The sequence below is a fragment of the Galdieria sulphuraria genome, assembly GCF_000341285.1.
Source record: "Galdieria sulphuraria unplaced genomic scaffold scaf_43, whole genome shotgun sequence".
Taxonomy (NCBI): Eukaryota; Rhodophyta; class Bangiophyceae; order Galdieriales; family Galdieriaceae; genus Galdieria; species Galdieria sulphuraria.
In genome coordinates this window covers 126,305-141,873 of record NW_005178432.1, presented here as the reverse complement: position 1 = coordinate 141,873, position 15,569 = coordinate 126,305, and the positions used below count along the sequence as shown (strand labels likewise).

General features: G+C 38.3%; 8 protein-coding genes across 8 annotated transcripts; 5 read left to right on the top strand and 3 right to left on the bottom strand.

Moving 5' to 3' along the window:
* Positions 1–2,563: 2,563 nt before the first annotated feature.
* Gasu_46860 (archaeal ATPase) lies at positions 2,564–4,078 on the top strand. The gene has a single exon (XM_005704330.1). It carries the CDS (start codon positions 2,652–2,654, stop codon positions 4,050–4,052), a length of 1,401 nt encoding a protein of 466 aa, XP_005704387.1. The 5' UTR covers positions 2,564–2,651; the 3' UTR covers positions 4,053–4,078.
* A 25-nt stretch (positions 4,079–4,103) lies between these two features.
* Positions 4,104–4,807, top strand: Gasu_46850 (archaeal ATPase). The gene has a single exon (XM_005704329.1). It carries the CDS (start codon positions 4,139–4,141, stop codon positions 4,748–4,750), a length of 612 nt encoding a protein of 203 aa, XP_005704386.1. The 5' UTR covers positions 4,104–4,138; the 3' UTR covers positions 4,751–4,807.
* Positions 4,808–5,183: 376 nt separating this feature from the next.
* Positions 5,184–6,558, top strand: Gasu_46840 (archaeal ATPase). Its single transcript, XM_005704328.1, has one exon. It carries the CDS (start codon positions 5,291–5,293, stop codon positions 5,885–5,887), a length of 597 nt encoding a protein of 198 aa, XP_005704385.1. The 5' UTR covers positions 5,184–5,290; the 3' UTR covers positions 5,888–6,558.
* Positions 6,559–6,560: 2 nt separating this feature from the next.
* Positions 6,561–7,083, bottom strand: Gasu_46830 (uncharacterized protein). Its single transcript, XM_005704327.1, has 3 exons — positions 6,990–7,083; positions 6,912–6,930; positions 6,561–6,831 (listed from the first exon to the last, which is right to left on the bottom strand). The coding sequence occupies exons 1-3, from the start codon at positions 7,059–7,061 to the stop codon at positions 6,590–6,592; spliced, it is 333 nt and encodes a 110-aa protein (XP_005704384.1). The 5' UTR covers positions 7,062–7,083; the 3' UTR covers positions 6,561–6,589.
* Positions 7,084–7,093: 10 nt separating this feature from the next.
* Gasu_46820 (oxidoreductase molybdopterin binding / sulfite oxidase) lies at positions 7,094–8,615 on the top strand. The gene is made up of 3 exons (XM_005704326.1): positions 7,094–7,465; positions 7,519–8,212; positions 8,254–8,615. The coding sequence occupies exons 1-3, from the start codon at positions 7,209–7,211 to the stop codon at positions 8,458–8,460; spliced, it is 1,158 nt and encodes a 385-aa protein (XP_005704383.1). The 5' UTR covers positions 7,094–7,208; the 3' UTR covers positions 8,461–8,615.
* A 24-nt stretch (positions 8,616–8,639) lies between these two features.
* On the bottom strand, positions 8,640–10,523 carry Gasu_46810 (ferredoxin-nitrite reductase). The gene has a single exon (XM_005704325.1). The coding sequence runs from the start codon at positions 10,515–10,517 to the stop codon at positions 8,757–8,759; it is 1,761 nt and encodes a 586-aa protein (XP_005704382.1). The 5' UTR covers positions 10,518–10,523; the 3' UTR covers positions 8,640–8,756.
* A 160-nt stretch (positions 10,524–10,683) lies between these two features.
* Gasu_46800 (ferric-chelate reductase) lies at positions 10,684–13,408 on the top strand. Its single transcript, XM_005704324.1, has one exon. The coding sequence runs from the start codon at positions 10,795–10,797 to the stop codon at positions 13,357–13,359; it is 2,565 nt and encodes an 854-aa protein (XP_005704381.1). The 5' UTR covers positions 10,684–10,794; the 3' UTR covers positions 13,360–13,408.
* A 1-nt stretch (position 13,409) lies between these two features.
* Positions 13,410–15,543, bottom strand: Gasu_46790 (MFS transporter, nitrate/nitrite transport). The gene is made up of 4 exons (XM_005704323.1): positions 15,283–15,543; positions 14,946–15,228; positions 14,220–14,892; positions 13,410–14,157 (listed from the first exon to the last, which is right to left on the bottom strand). The coding sequence occupies exons 1-4, from the start codon at positions 15,531–15,533 to the stop codon at positions 13,496–13,498; spliced, it is 1,869 nt and encodes a 622-aa protein (XP_005704380.1). The 5' UTR covers positions 15,534–15,543; the 3' UTR covers positions 13,410–13,495.
* Between the last annotated feature and the right edge of the window lie 26 nt (positions 15,544–15,569).

Genomic DNA, 15,569 nt, shown 5'->3' with positions numbered 1-15,569 from the left:
GTTTCAGAAGTAAACTTAACCAAGTTCACAGCCTTAACAACACTGGCCCTTTTTAAACTATTGTGTAATTTCCAGTTGGACTATGATGAGAAGAATTGCTATGTATTGTCTCCTTTCTACTGGAGGTATAGTATCTTGCATGGCTAGTGAGTTTTATGAAAGAAACTATTTTACTTGGAGACTTGGAAAATGCTGCTTTAATAATAAATGTGCTGGATACAACTAATCTCACAGCATAGTAATGTTGTGAAAGGAGAACAATAGTGTTGTAACAAAGTTCCTGTTCAATTTACTATCGACAGTGGTGCCTTTTCACAGAGTTGAGTTTGATCAATCTTTATTTGTAAGGTGAATTTCAGACTTCTTGTGACGCTCTTTTGATTACAAATCAAGAAACGGGTTTTGCTATAACCAGTTTTTGACTCGTTCTCGTTCTCAGAATCTTCCTTTGTTAGCCTCTCAAAACCTTGGAAAACTGCTTCACACAATGTGTAAAATGGTCGTTTTCCAGTTTCAGTAGAAATAATTCTGTTGGCTTTCTGTGTAAGAACCATAGCCTTTCCTTCTACGCAAAATAGGCTCAAGGAATAGTCTTTGTACCACTGTGAACTGCAAAGAAGAAATAATCTTATATCCAACACTAGAGTTGGAAAGTATAGAGAGGACAAGGCTACAACAAAAAACTGACAAAAGGTTGGGAATACTTTTGACTATACACAAATTCGTACATAAACTACTTGCGATAAGGAGGATCGAACCTCAAAAGTTACAAGGGTCTCGCATTGTTCTCTTCATAAACAACTTGTAGAGAGTTTTGACTGTTACAAGAGTAAAAGTGGTGACGCTTTTGCTTCTCCTTGCACATATATTTCAAGATTCACCTTTCTTTGTTACTTTGCAAAGAGGAGATGAAAGATTCTTACTTTTCCATTATTTCTACGTTTATATTCCTTTCTTTTCACTAGTAGACGAAATTGATCCAGTATATTTAAGAGAACAAGACCTTTACCAGTTTGGATAACAACCAAAATATCATTTAAGATTTGACTCTGCAGAAGAATCAGATAAATTGTTTTATCTTATTCTGCTGAATATTGCTTGCGAGTTGAAAATATTTTTATTCTCTGTAGAGCAACTTGGATAAAACAGCGTTTCGCTTCTTTTTCAAGTTTGACTTGTCCCTAGTAGAAATGAACATTCCTTCTATTTGATTCTCGTTACCAATATCCAAAAGGAAGCCTCTACTAGTGTACCCATCAGGTTATATACTTCGCAGGAGTCTTCTTCCAAGTGCCTAACGGAATGAACTTTTGTATAGTGACTCACTTATTCAACGAGCTGATGGTTGAGATTGGAAGAAGATTAGGACTCAACTGGACAAATCGTTCTTTGAATTTGCAGAGCTTTTAAAAGTTTTACCTTTTTTTATATTGGAAGAGATAATAGCTCTCTTGGAGTTATATCGTTTCTAAAGCAGCTTTGTACTTTTTATAGTTTGCTTTCTTGTATATCTTTACAAGTTGTGGTTTTTACAAAGTTTATCGTACAAGAGGATGCAGCAAAAGCCTTTAAACCTAAACAGTCATGTTTACCTTCAAAAGCACCTCAATTGTATAGTCGACTATTGAGGAGAAGGAATTCAACTATGATTCAAATGTTATGCAATGACAAGATACGAGAAGAGAGTCGATAGAATAGACTCAATTCGATTGAATTGAATTTTTCTTGAAAATATCTTTTCTCCTCTTAACAGAATCCATAGTATCAAATGCTATTATTGTCTGTTAGTATTTTCAGAGGAGAAAGAAACAGGAGTTATTGACTCTTACAGAAATTGAGTATTGATGATACACTTGTGTGAGTCATTGTTGTTTCTGAGATTTGATAAAACCACGCGATATTTTGGATCCTTCTTTGCACATTTGTTTTGGTTTTGTCTTTTGCTATCATCAACTTTTGTAGCTTTAGTGATAAGCTGCTACTTGTCATGATATCGTGAGAAAGGAATTTGATGATTGCTGAAAATAAAGCAGTGCTGTGCTTGCGGGTTTCTGCATTTCTACTAAATAATAATATTTCAATTGGAGCTTTTGAATAGACTGTACAAGAGAATGACTTGGTTCATACTCTAGTTCCGTGTTTCGAAATGAAGCAAAAGTGACGTAAAAACTGTTCTATAAAATACAGAAAATCTAGAGAGAGACGTCTATGGAACAAATTCTTCATGAACAATCTATATTGCTTGGAACTCTCATGACTACTCTCGAAAATTCTGAAAGAAACTTTCTTATCTATGTGAGAATGGGCCATGTTCAATAGCTTTATACTCTCAAAGAGCATAAAAAACTTGTGAAATAAACATTGGCTTCCTTCTAATCCTTCTTGTACCCTATGAGAGTTGCCATTATATTAGCATACGAGAATAAGAATATCGATAGCGGAAAAAGCCATATTGATCGTTCTTCCATAGTTCAAGTCATCTCAGTCCAAGCCATAAAAGGTATGACATAGTCATCAGTTGATAAAGAGAAGAAGTTGGATTGGTATCCTTTACTGTTTTCCTTGTTGTTGTTGTGACCGACAAACAGTCAATCGTTTATTTATATTTGTACTCCGAAATAAACAAAAGATTGTTTAATTTCTCTTTGGCGATGGCGAGTTTGGATGAAAAGTGGGAAGCTGTGGACAACTTTAAGTCTGTTGTGGTAGATCGTGAAAGAGATGTTGTTCGAGTGACAAAAGAACTGTATGATCTTCATAGCAACAGAGAACAACTCAGGGGTGTAACGAGTAGTTGCGACTATCGCTTGACGATACCATTTGCTCCGCATCTGTTTGGTTCTGGCAAGACTACGTTTTGTCATAACTATTTGGAGTTGGTGCGAAGGTTTGGTGAAACTTTTCTGTCGACTTTTGCTTCGGACCCTTTGAGGAGAACCTTTTTGGAGAAGCTGAAAAGGGCTTCGTTGCTCTTTGTGGATTTGAGGGAGTTGAAGCCCACAGAACCGAAAGAACGCAACCTAAAGTGGGCAGTCTACTATCGAATGATAGAAGCGTGTTGCACTTCTGTTGGACAAGAACCAGAGGATGAAGAAGTAGTATTTAAAGAATGCCGTACACGTCCCTATAAGTTAGTTAGGAAACTTCGTTCCATCTTAAACATTACTTCCGATCAATATCTTTTGGTAGCTTTTGATGAAGTTGGTGTTTTGGATACGAATGGAATTCTTTTTGAACTGGAGAAGAACGAAAAAGGTGTGATTCGACCTTACAATGACTTTTTCGGTATCATTAGTCAATTGTGCAAAGAACCCGACTTGTTTTTTATAGTTGTTGGGAAAAGCAAGGGTTTAAGTATTAAGAATGATGTGGCTTTTGGGCTATCGAGAGTTATACTACATTTTATCCCTTTATCACCTTTGGACGCTTGCAGTATCGTTGAATTCCTTGGAAAAAGTCTTCTAAAGACACCTACTCAAGTTCCAGTTTGTAATGTCTTATGTAGTTCTTCATTTTCAGTAAATGAATTGGCAGACTCATTATTGGAATGTACAGGTGGAGTTCCTGGTTTGTTGACTCGTGCAGTGAATATGCTTTTGAATTATGTAATAGCAAGAAACCAGCCTTTCATATCGAAAGAAGAATGTTTGATGTGTATGAACGACTACGATTTCCGAATAATTTGTGCTGAACCATTTGTGGAACGAATATTGAATTTGGACGAAGATAGAAGAAGTGTTTTTGATATGCTTTTGATGATGGCACTTTATCGTATACCGTTTCCAGTAGATGACATATTGACCTCGGAGTCTTATCTATTTGATGCCGTAACTGAAATGGGACTATATCGATATCCTGTTGACCAGAATACTTTCCAAGTCCTAATTCCAAAAGTATTTATTGTAATCTTCAAGAACGACCCTTCCATATCTTCTTTGGAAAAGATACTTCTTGGATCACTTGATGTAGAACCAGTAGATTGTTTCTTCTATTCAAAGTGTCGTGTATTTGAAGGAATTGTTGCTTTACGACTAGTTTTGATGTTGTCTTAAATGAGTTGAGGGAATTGTTGTGTCAATTGTCTCCGATATGGAAACAAATGAAACTTCCAATGAGTACAATATCACCTATTCACTATATGAAGTCTGTTGTTAGTTCTAGAGAAACAAGAAGTGAATCGAACAAGAGTCGAAGAACTTTTGCCAATACTGAATGGAATAACATTATTCGAGAGACACTTTATTTAGAGACTATTTACATTCCTTTGGACGCCACTTCTCATAGTCCTGATATTATATTCCAATTACAATCTGCTGTGGAACCCAAAGTTCTTACTGTTGGAGTTGCATGTAAAGGACGTTGGAGGTCGGAAGGAATTGGCTGGTCAGATATTATAGATGAAGCCAAGAAATTTTTAGATCCTGTTTATGATCAAGTCTTATCCAGTGCAATGGATTATCATCATTGTATGCTTATTATCGTTAGTACAAAGTTATCATTGAAAGTTTCTAATGAGTTGGATAATCAGAGTCGTTGTTACACCAGTGGAATGTTTATTGGAAATGATTCTTTCAAAGTACCTGATAATTGTGAACTTGTTATTCTTTGTGAAAGAGATGTCCAAATGCTGATTGACGAAGAAATATTGAGCGTACTTGAAAGAGCATTTCATATTCATAATCCTACTTTTTGGGATTTTGGATTAGATTTACTTCATAGAATCCGTAACAGTTTCTTAAGTTGGCAATAGATTCTAACTCAGTCCTTCCCTTTGTTTTGAAGAGCAAGTAAACTTTTTTGTATGTTTGAAACTTGGTTACAGCTTACTCGCTTTTACTCTGAGGAGTATCGTCGTAATATGGTACTAACCACGAAAATCAAAATAAGCCTATTGTTGTAAAAGTCACTGTCACAGTTTGACAGGTCATATTTGCTTCTTGTTACTTCTCAGGAGAGTGTCTTAAAGTGTTGACGATTGGGTTTTATACAAGGTCTTGTATTCATCAAAGACTTTATTTATGGTTCGCCTTAAGTTGAAAGTTCCTCAGCTGGTTATTTTCTAATAGCTCAGAGAAGTTGTCTTTATATACAATTGCACAGAAACCAATATCCACTCTTTATTACAAGGAAATGAAAAATGATAATTGATATATATGTAGTTGTGCTGCATATTTGTTCAAAGCTTCCAACGATTTTCGTCTCAATCATGAGTTTGAGCATTGGAAACAATTGAAGAAGATCGATCATTGTTGTATTTTTCTGTCGCATAGTTTACTTCACAGCTTACGATATGTCTAGTGAATTTGAACCAGAAACCGTATATGACATGGTTGTAGTACACCGAGAAAATGATGTTCGTGTAGTAACACTGCAGTTATTTCAGCTATACACTCTACGTAAACTTGGTCCCCCTTTCAAACCAGTCATACCCGTTGGTCCCCACCTCTTCGGAAGTGGCAAGACAAAATTCATACAAAGTTATTTGGAACTGTTGAGTAACGTGGGTGAAAGTGCACTGATAGGTCTCAATGACGTTGGTGAGTCTGAGAAGTCCAACCGAAGAGGTTTTTTGAAGAAGCCTGAAAATACTTCGTTACTGTTCATTGATCCAAGGAAGTTGGAGCCCATTCGACCCATCGAGGAAAAAAGAAACCTTGAGTGGGCTTTGTACTTTTTATTCTACCGATCAGCTTGTGATCAGACGGGTCTACCGTTTATGAAGCCTGATGATGAAGCCTACGGACACATTCCTCCCTATCCAAAACTTTCGGTGGTTCTAGAGCTACGAAAGACTTTAAGCATTCCCTTTGATCAATATCTTCTCGTAGTGTTTGATGAAAGTTCAGCAAAAAACGGAAAAAGAAAAATGTCGAGTGATAGATGTTAAATCCAAAGCTTGGTATATGCATGGACCGATCACTATCTAACATAGGCGGAGTCATTCGAGAATACTACATTGGCATTGGAGATCATGTATCAATAAAGGAATCAAATAAAACTCTCGGTGCGTTGTGGAAAAAGAAAGAAAAATCCACGAGAGCTATCGTTGTATTCATATAGAAAACCAATGTATGTTTTTTTGGAAGAATTATTGGGAAAAAACATGGAGGAAAAATTGTTGCTGTAATGAATATGAAGCTGTGGAGCTGTCTCGTGGTGAAACAATACGTTCCTTCAGAATAAATCATTGCATGGAACTTTGAAAATGATAGGTAATCTTTCGTAATCAAGATTTGTTTAGCATGAAGCTTTTTTTGAATTTTTGAATTTTCTTGAGTACCTACACTAACAAAATTCATTTGAAACTGATCTATTCGAAATAGACTGAAGTAGCTAGTTACTGTTGGAAATCGAATCTGTATACAGCATTTTTGTTATTGTAGAAGGAAAAGTTCGGGTACCTTGCGTCTGTTGAAAAGTACCAGTGGAATCGAGTTAAGAAATCCCAAGCTGGCACTGTTTGGATGCGAAGTATTGCTCCAACCTCACTTGTAGTAGAATTCATCCGTCCTTTACTTTTTTTAATACAGAAATACGTATTGTGCGTATTGGATTGTTTTCAAGGACTCGTTTCTTTTATATGAATACTCTACAGAAAGAGATAGAGCACTGTGCCAGCAGATTTTGTTGCCTTTTCAATATTCTTAAAAGTGCTCTCCTTCTTGCTCAATATGGAAGAAGAAGTGCAGAGTGAGGCCTTTTGTGGAAAAATCAAAAGTGCGTATACTATAAAGACCATGAAGTTTATTGCTCTCGCAAGAATCTTATCAAGCCAGTATCCCAAGGCAAAATCAAGGTCCAAACAAAACTGTTGTCTATAAACTCGACTACCTACAACCTATAAATAGGCACGATGTTACGCGCCCTCACTAAAGTGAGCTGCTTCCAATGATTGCGTTTTTCTCCGATACCAGGTTCGTGTTTCTCAACCTATCATCGGTTAGACTTCACGGTTCCACATCAACCTCGAAGTAACTGACAAAACGAACCCTCATCCTTTCTAGAATATGGGGAGGACCGGGAGAATTTCTGTTCATCTCGTGACCAACGGGTCGTAACATTGTTGTTTCGAAATGGCGAGGTTTTCACAAGTTGTTCAAATTTTCTTGGTCGTTTTTGTTTCTTTTATTGTGCTTGTATCCGTTTGTTATCCTTATTGGTTCTGGAACAACGATTCAGATATTGAGTGGATACGAGAGCAGCATTGTATGGACTTCAGTTGCCTCCCGAGAATGATCACGAGTTGGAAAGAATTATTCTTTTTGTCACACAGTGCTGTGATTCCAAATTTTCCTGAAGGAATTTCTGGTTGGAAGTTATACTTACAAGGTGGAATACGAGGCAAGGAGAGCGAGATAGAACCAGTGACAATTCAAGAAATAATTTCCAAGTTGCCCGTTAGAGAAAAAGAGTTCACCTTGTTATGTATTGGAGCAACAGATAGTTGGTCTGCTATTGGAAACGCGTAAGTAAATTTGATTCGATGGATATTTCGTTTATCTCAGCTATTGTTTGAAGGATATGGACTGGAGTAACAGTGCTAGAAATTATACAAATGAGGAATCTTCATTGGACTACAGATTGTGATTATGTTGAAATGAAAGGTAGAGATGGTTATATTGCAAGTATTCCATTGGAAAATTTAGATAACTTGTGGTTGGTTTGGAAAATGAATGGTCAGTGGTTGTCCCCAGAACATGGCTTTCCAGTTCGAATCATTGCGACTTCCTATTATGGAACGAAGAATGTAAAGTGGATCGAGAAAATAGAGTTTCTTTCTCAAGCCCAACATCAGAAGGATATTTTCGAGCTACAAGGATGGCCTGCTGAACATAGGATACGTCCAGTTAGCTTTATCTACTATCCTGGCCAATTTAGCAGAATTGCTGGGTCTAAAGGAAAAAGTACTTTACGAATAACAGGAATCGCCTATTGCGGAAGTCAGGAAGTGCAGAATGTTTCGGTAGCTTACGATAGGGTTTATGGCGATTACAGAGATTGGAAATCACAGTATTCTGGAAAGATTTTTGAGAACGTTTCCTGGATAGCTGCTGAAATTGTTCGAAGAGGCACAGTTGACGTTTGGAGTTTGTGGAAAATAGATATATCTCACGAATGGAAAGGAGTTTTTCAGGTTTTCTCTAAAGTTCAATGCGTTAATGGAATGGCAACAGATGAAACTTGGACAAACGACTTGGGTGGATGGCATGGGGTCGGTTCTGTAATCTTTGAGATTATCTAGTTGGTTATTAGAGTTGGCCTCTTTCGAGCAAAACAATACCTTTTTATTTTTATGTCGGCTTCAGAAGAGAAGGAATCTTCTCGTCCAGTAAACCCAAAAATTCGTATTTTGAATTATTGCCGTGGTTTACTACACGCAACGCAACATATCCATCCTTACACAATATGCACAATTCTGGCTTTTACGAAATTCTGCTAGATATCTTGTCATCCGAATGAGGAATGCACAAGCGTTACTAAGTACTGGACTCCTTGTCGAAAGGGGGAAATTCTCAAGCGAATAGCTAATGTGAAGCGAAGTATAAGTGTGAACTATCCAGCTACAACCATTGTGTGTCTTTTGCTACCAGCAGTATAAAAACTACAACTGGTTACCTAACTTAGCAGTCGAATAAACATTCGGAATTGTAGGTTTTATACAACATTCAAGCTGTTGTTAGGCGAAACCGTCTAGATCAAAGTCTCACAGAGTATAGTGTTTTGAAAGATTAAGAGAAACCAAAATTGCCTTCCAGTCACATATCTTCCTTTAGTCTAGCACCAAAATGTGTCTGAAGTAATTCTATCATGATAGGAAGTAGGTATTTGAAATCACAGGGAATCCCTTTTCTGTATAAAGTTCCCAAAGTGGAGTTCACTCCTAATGTGCCTCCTAGGTAAATGTCTACTCCTTCGACAAGTTTTCCATCTTGTTTGGCTGGAGCTCCCATCAAACCGATATCTGCAACTTGTGCTTGTCCACAAGAGTTGGGGCAACCCGTCCAATGGATACGCACCGTTTGTCCATCAGGAAAGTCAAGCGTCTCTTCCAGGATTTTGCAAAGCTCCAAGGAGCGATTTTTTGTTTCTATTAGAGCCAAACCACAAAATTGAGAACCCGTACAAGAAACCAATCCTTTCGAAAGTGGTCTTGGTCTGTGAGTAAATCGTTCACGAAGAAGTGGTTCTTGTAAAACACTTTCTATTTTAGTGCGAACTATATTAGGCAAGATAAAGTTCTGATCCACAGTAAGTCTAATTTCTCCACAGGAATAGTTACTTGCAATGTCTGCTAAAACTTCGGCTTCCTGTACATTCAGCCTACCAACAGGAACATGACAACTAAGAAAGAATTTGTCCTTTTGCCTTTGTAAATGAATGCCAAAAATTTCCGAACCAATCACGGGGGCTGAGTTATCTGCTATGGAGTTTTTCAAGGGTTCCAACCACACCACATCCTTTTCTTCTAGCCTTCGAACTATCTCAGCCTTTATTCTCTCTAAACCCCATGATTCAATAAGATAGATAAAGCGGCTAGTTGCTCGTGAATTCCGGAAACCAAAATCTCTGTAAATTTCCAAGACCACACGAGTGACAGCCAAAATAGAACTTTCAGGAACCCATAGATTTAGTCTAAGTGAAGTTTCATTTCTTTTGGGAGACAAGAGGCCGCCTATAAGTATCTCGAAAAGTAAGCTCCCTGAGCTATCATCTTTTGCGATGGGTAAGAAAGCCAAGTCGTTGATATGACCGTGCACTGTGTCCACAGAGTAGCTACCCACCGCAATATTAAATTTTCTTGGAAGATTGGCAAAATCTGGTTTACCTTTTCCACCGTTCGATATCATCTCATCCAAGGCAAAGCAGATACTTCTTGTATCATATAATTCATATGGATCTATACCTGCTAGAGGAGAACCAACTATATTACGCACATTATCCATTCCACTTTGAAAGCATCCAATTCCTAGGCGAGTAAGTTCTTCTAAAAAAATACCAGCATCCTCCAGTCTTATTCCACGAAGCTGTAAATTTTGTCTGGTAGTGATGTCAAAGCATGTATTTTGTAGATCATAACGACGAAGGAAACTGCATAAAGCTTTCAGTTGATAGCCCCAAATGATACCGTTTGGAAGCCTCAAACGCACCATAAAGGTCCCGGGAACTCTCTTTCTTCTGTGAAAGAAGCCGGCCCACTTTAAACGGATATCCAAGTCTTCAGGTGGAATATCTTCCCAGTTTACGTTTCCATCCCGAAGCATTTGACTGTACTTCTGTATCTCTTGCCAAGCTAAGCTTCCATCCTTTTCAGCTTTCAGTTTCTCTATCTTATTATTGTTCTCCAAAACGGACTGTTGTATTGTCTTTGGTAAAAAATCCCAACCAGTAATGAGAGGTAAGTCAAAACTCGGCAAGGAATCCTCAAGCGGGGCTGAGTCAGCCGAAGCAGTAGTCTCATTAAGTCTCCGTACAGAAAGTGCGTTCGTCCTGACGTAACACAATGACCTACAATGCATTCTTCTATGGTTTGTCGAAGAAACTGAAAAAGGGCATGATGAATTAGTAAGAAAAAGATAAGCAACATTTTTATGAAAGACAAATGATGATCTATCCATCAAACTTACCAACAAGTTTCTGTAACAATATTGTTGTGAATTGTTCTGTCTATAAATGCATTTCCGTTGAGATTCCGTTGATCTCGAGAGTAACGAGGACAGGCAATGATGAGTGACCTTTTAGACAGTCAAATAAAAAGTATTGCTGTTGCGCCTTCATTTTGTGTACAGAAGTCTAATGCTAGCACCTTTTTCGTCGTCACCGCATGTTTTTCTGGTTATATTCGTATCCCTGTGTTGCCTGGTAACTGGTCATCTCAATTACTTGGATCAGTTTCCTAACGGAGCCAAAGTTCTGGACCCTCAATCCAATACAACTTCTTGGATAGGTGTCGGTCATAAAGATGCGATGGGTACGACCGGCATAAATCAGTTTGGAAAAGACTTTCGTAAGGTTGGTGGCAACTGGAAAAGACTTTGTGTGCTAGACTCCGATGGCGACGGTCAAAGCAACGGCATGGAGTTGGGTGATCCCTGCTGTGTCTGGAAGAAAGGAGACATCCCTTTTCGAGTTTGGGATATATCTCATCCCGGAACCAGGAGTTCTATAACAAAAGCTAAGAGACCAGTTTGTCCAGGAGAAACTGTTCTATCCCGCACATTAGCTTCGTTGTATCGCCTAGGCTTGGAAGAAAGTGTGTTACCATTTTATATGTTCTGTACAATTTTAGTTTTGTATAGTGTTATTTTCAACAGAGTTTCCGCCTGTAAGTACGGTTCTTTACTGTCGTCATTTCAGCGTGTTTGTCGGAAGAAACTTGCCAATGTAATGTCACCTGTTTTTAAAGGAAATAGGTTTGTGAGCGAAACAATCCTTTATATTATAGACTCCAGGGTTGCCATATATCTTATCTTTCAAGCATACTTTTGCCGCTATCTATACTTTCAAAAGTATATTAGTCTGAAATCACCACTTACAAGATGTGCTGGTGAACTGGCAGTTTGTAATCTTGGCATTTTGTTATTTCCTGTCTCTCGAAACTCTCCTTTGTGGTCCATCATGGGGACTTGTTTTGAGAGAACACTCTTGTATCATCGGTTGCTAGGTTACTGGACTTTATTTCTTACCAGCTGGCACGCATTTGGCATGTTTCATTCCTACATGTTCCAATCCCGAGGTTTTGCTTTTTTGTTTAGTTTTTCATCGACGCATGTGCGATTTAACTTGCCTGGTATTTTTGCCCATCTTTTTCTTCTTCTTTTAGGAGTTTTGGCTCTGCATCGCATTAGAAGAAAGGCTTTCGAAGTTTTCTACTATTCTCATGTCATCCTCTTCCCCTTCTGTCTGATTTTTACAGTCCTTCACATAGGATTTGCTGCGTATTACTTAGCTCCAGGTCTTTTATCGTTGGGAATCGATTATATGCTCCGTATTTATCGAACTTATGAAGTAATCCCTTTAAAAATTCGAGTTTTTCAAGATGCTGTCCGCATCACGCTTGTTGGACCCCGGGAATGGACAACAGAAGGCATCGGAGGTCACCTTGGATTCTTCAAAGTTCCCCATTTAGCATGGCTACAGTCTCATCCATTTTCGATATTCTCGTTGGATTCCAATACTTTTGATATTATAGTGAGAAGAGGGATGACGCGTTCCTTCACCGATAAACTATACAAAGCTTGTCAAGGATATTCATTGTTTTATAACAATGATGAGTTGGTCGAAGAACTCCAATTTGCCAATGGAAGAATGCTAGGAGAAAATGACAGGAACATATCAACTGTATCGTGGTTGTCTGTGGAGAAAGACATTTCATCCAAGAGCATCCTTCGTGTGGACTCTAAACAATTGCCACAGATGCCAAGGATAACTTGTTTTTACGGACTGAAGAAGGAATTTATCCAATATCTCCTTCAGTTGACATTTTCCAGAGTGGGTTCAGCGAATCATAGTCTTTCGGAAATAGCCTTATCAAACGATCACGTTTCTTTTGAAACAGGAAATTTCCTTTGTTCGTCATCACGTTCGAATATATGGCCTTCATGTTATAACATGGTTAACGAATGCACTTCTCTGGTAAGACAAGATGTGAGCTTAAGAATAAGTGTCTACGATAGCCTGGTTCGGAATAATGAAAATTCAACAGAACCATTAGTAAGCCTAACTCCAGACAATATACTAGGAAGCAATTTCTTTAGACATGATAAGCAAGGATTAGATTGTTATATAGAGAACGGTTACAAACGACTTGAGGAAGGCTGTAAAGTTTCTTTGAATGAAATGATCATTCAAGTACAAGGACCCTACGGTAGTCTACCCGTTAACCCCTTTCATTTTTCTAGTATACTGTTATGTGCTGGTGGTGTAGGAATCACGGGAATACTATCCATCTTATGCGACATTTATCAGCATTCCAAAAGAAATATTTTCGAAGATATCACATTATGTTGGACAATATCAAACACTGCTCATTTTGAATGGGTTCAAGATGTTCTTTTCAGTATTCAAGAAGATCATTTGCTAAAATACGTGGTTCATTATGAAATTTACATTACAAATGGAGATTTTCCTTGTCTAATAGACTCCTCATTTAGTCAAACAATCCATTTTTACAGGGGACGTCCTGATTGGAATACGGTCATTTGTAATTGGAGACATGAGTCTCTATTGCTTGGGATCCACAAAGGCATTAGTTACATATGTGGACCTCCTTCTATGGTGAGTCAAGTACAGGAACATTGCAGGTTGTTGGAGAATGACAACTGGAGTTGTACAACTTCCACGGAAACATTTGAGTTTTAAATAAAGGAGACTTTTGGTTGCGTAACAATGCTCGTCGTCATCGCATTCTTAGTACGCGAAATATATTTATTGTATTGACAAACTGAAAATTCCAACAAAAGAATAGCAAATATAAGGATTTTCGCACAAGAACCAGTCATTCTTCGAGCTTGCAAATGGCCACGGGTGACTTAAACATGGAATGCACAGGAAAAGAGACGCTTTTCAAAATCCAATTATCTGCGGTTGACAGAACTACATCAAGCAACACGAGATATGATGTTTGAAGAATGGTAATTTCAAGGTTCAAGACATAGCATGCTTCTTCTTGTTGAGATTTACATTTCACCTCATCCGCAAAGCTCGAACAAGTGGCTTGAAACTCCGGAGAAGAAGGGACACTTTCTTCCTTCCTGTTGCACTCTAAACAGCGACAATAGTGACAGTCGAAAGAAAATTTCTTGTTCAAGACTTCCACACAGCTGATGGATAGACTCTCTACTTCTTCATCTATTTTCATAGGAATCCATCTTATATGAGCACTCTCTCGATCTGAATTCTTTCTTTCTTGTATTTTGTTTCTTGGTGAAAAGAACATAGAGCCGTATTTTGGAAAATGAATAAACGGAACGACAAACGCCAGTCCGAGAATAAAGAATGATAAGAAGAAAAAGGGCTTTCCGGGATCGTTGGATACTCCTGGAAGCTTCCAAAGAAAGCCAAATACCACTGAGCCAACGTTCCCTCCAGCTCCAACCAATCCTGCAACACCTCCAACAAAGGTTGGAAGCACAAAAGGCACAATGGAGAAAACACATCCTTGATCATCGTTAGAATAATTACATATGGAATGAATCGTAGATATTATATTTTAACCATACCTGTGCTACACTGCACAAAAATGCTGAATGGTACAAGGACTCCAATGCTCGAACCAAAGCCTGACATTTCATAGAAGACCAAACAAAAGACTCCTTCAAGAATAAGAAAAAGAAACAATGACCATAGTCTTCCTCTCATTCCGAAATATTTGGCTGACATATCACTGCATACTCCTCCAAGAGTCCTCGCAAAAATGTTCGTCAATCCAAAAAGTCCTGCTGCTAATCCAGCCTTGCTCTGAATAACAGAAAATCGGGATTGAAAATAGGAAGAAAGCCTGATGTTCAGCAAAACTTCCACACCAAAGCTGATGGCATATGCGATAAATAACAACCAGGCAACGTAGTTGAACGAAGCTCGCTTCAACGCCTGCAGAAATGGAACTTTCCTTCTCTCAGAAGATGCAATCAGCTCTTTATAATTACCACGAGGACAGTCATCTGAGAAAAAGTACAAGTTCAACCCAACAATCCATAAGAGAATTCCAGGAACAATATAACATGCCCTCCAAGCTTTGTCTTTATCCAGTCCAAAGTCCTGAAACAGATTATAGATTTGTGGCATAAGGGCATTGGCTACACCTGCTCCTGCATTTCCCCATCCCGCAGTAGTTGATGTAGCCAAACCTACAATATTTGGAGCAAAATGAAGGTTGGTCCAGAATTCAGTCACCTATGATAGCTACTTGGTAATATAAAAAATGAACGCAACGAAAACTCTCCTACCACAAATGCTGCTCCAACCATTCCAATAAAGAATCGACAAACCGCCAATGAGGCGTAATTGAATGTAGCACCAGTCAAAAATACAGGAATCGAGAAGACTGTCAAAGTAGTCAACTGCATCGTTCTCGGTCCATATTCATCTGCCAACGGGCCAATAATCAATCTAGCCAAAACAGTTCCTGCGGATGCAAGAATGTCTGTGTTATCCTTCTCTCCAGGAGACAAATGATCAAACTGTTCTATAGTGGTAACTAGCGGAGGGATGGAAAACCAAGCAAAGAAGCTATGAAAACATTTAAAGTCAACATGTAGGAAACCAACCCATTTCTTGACGTACGAAAGGAAAAAGGATAACCAGGCAAAATGAAATGCTCTCATATGAGGTCTGGCAATACTCAAGAGATTAATCTTCGTTGCTTTACTAGCCGGATTCACTGGAAGCTTAAATTCTGGACATCTGCTCGATTCTGTATGACAACAGTCTGAAGAAAACAAGTCTGCATCCGTTGAATAAATACGCGCCTCCTCTTTAGATAACCCTTTCGTCAACCCGGTAAAAAAATTTTCAGTTTCCTCTTTAGCAGCCATCGAAATTATTTTCGAAATGGAAAAATTGCTTTCCTC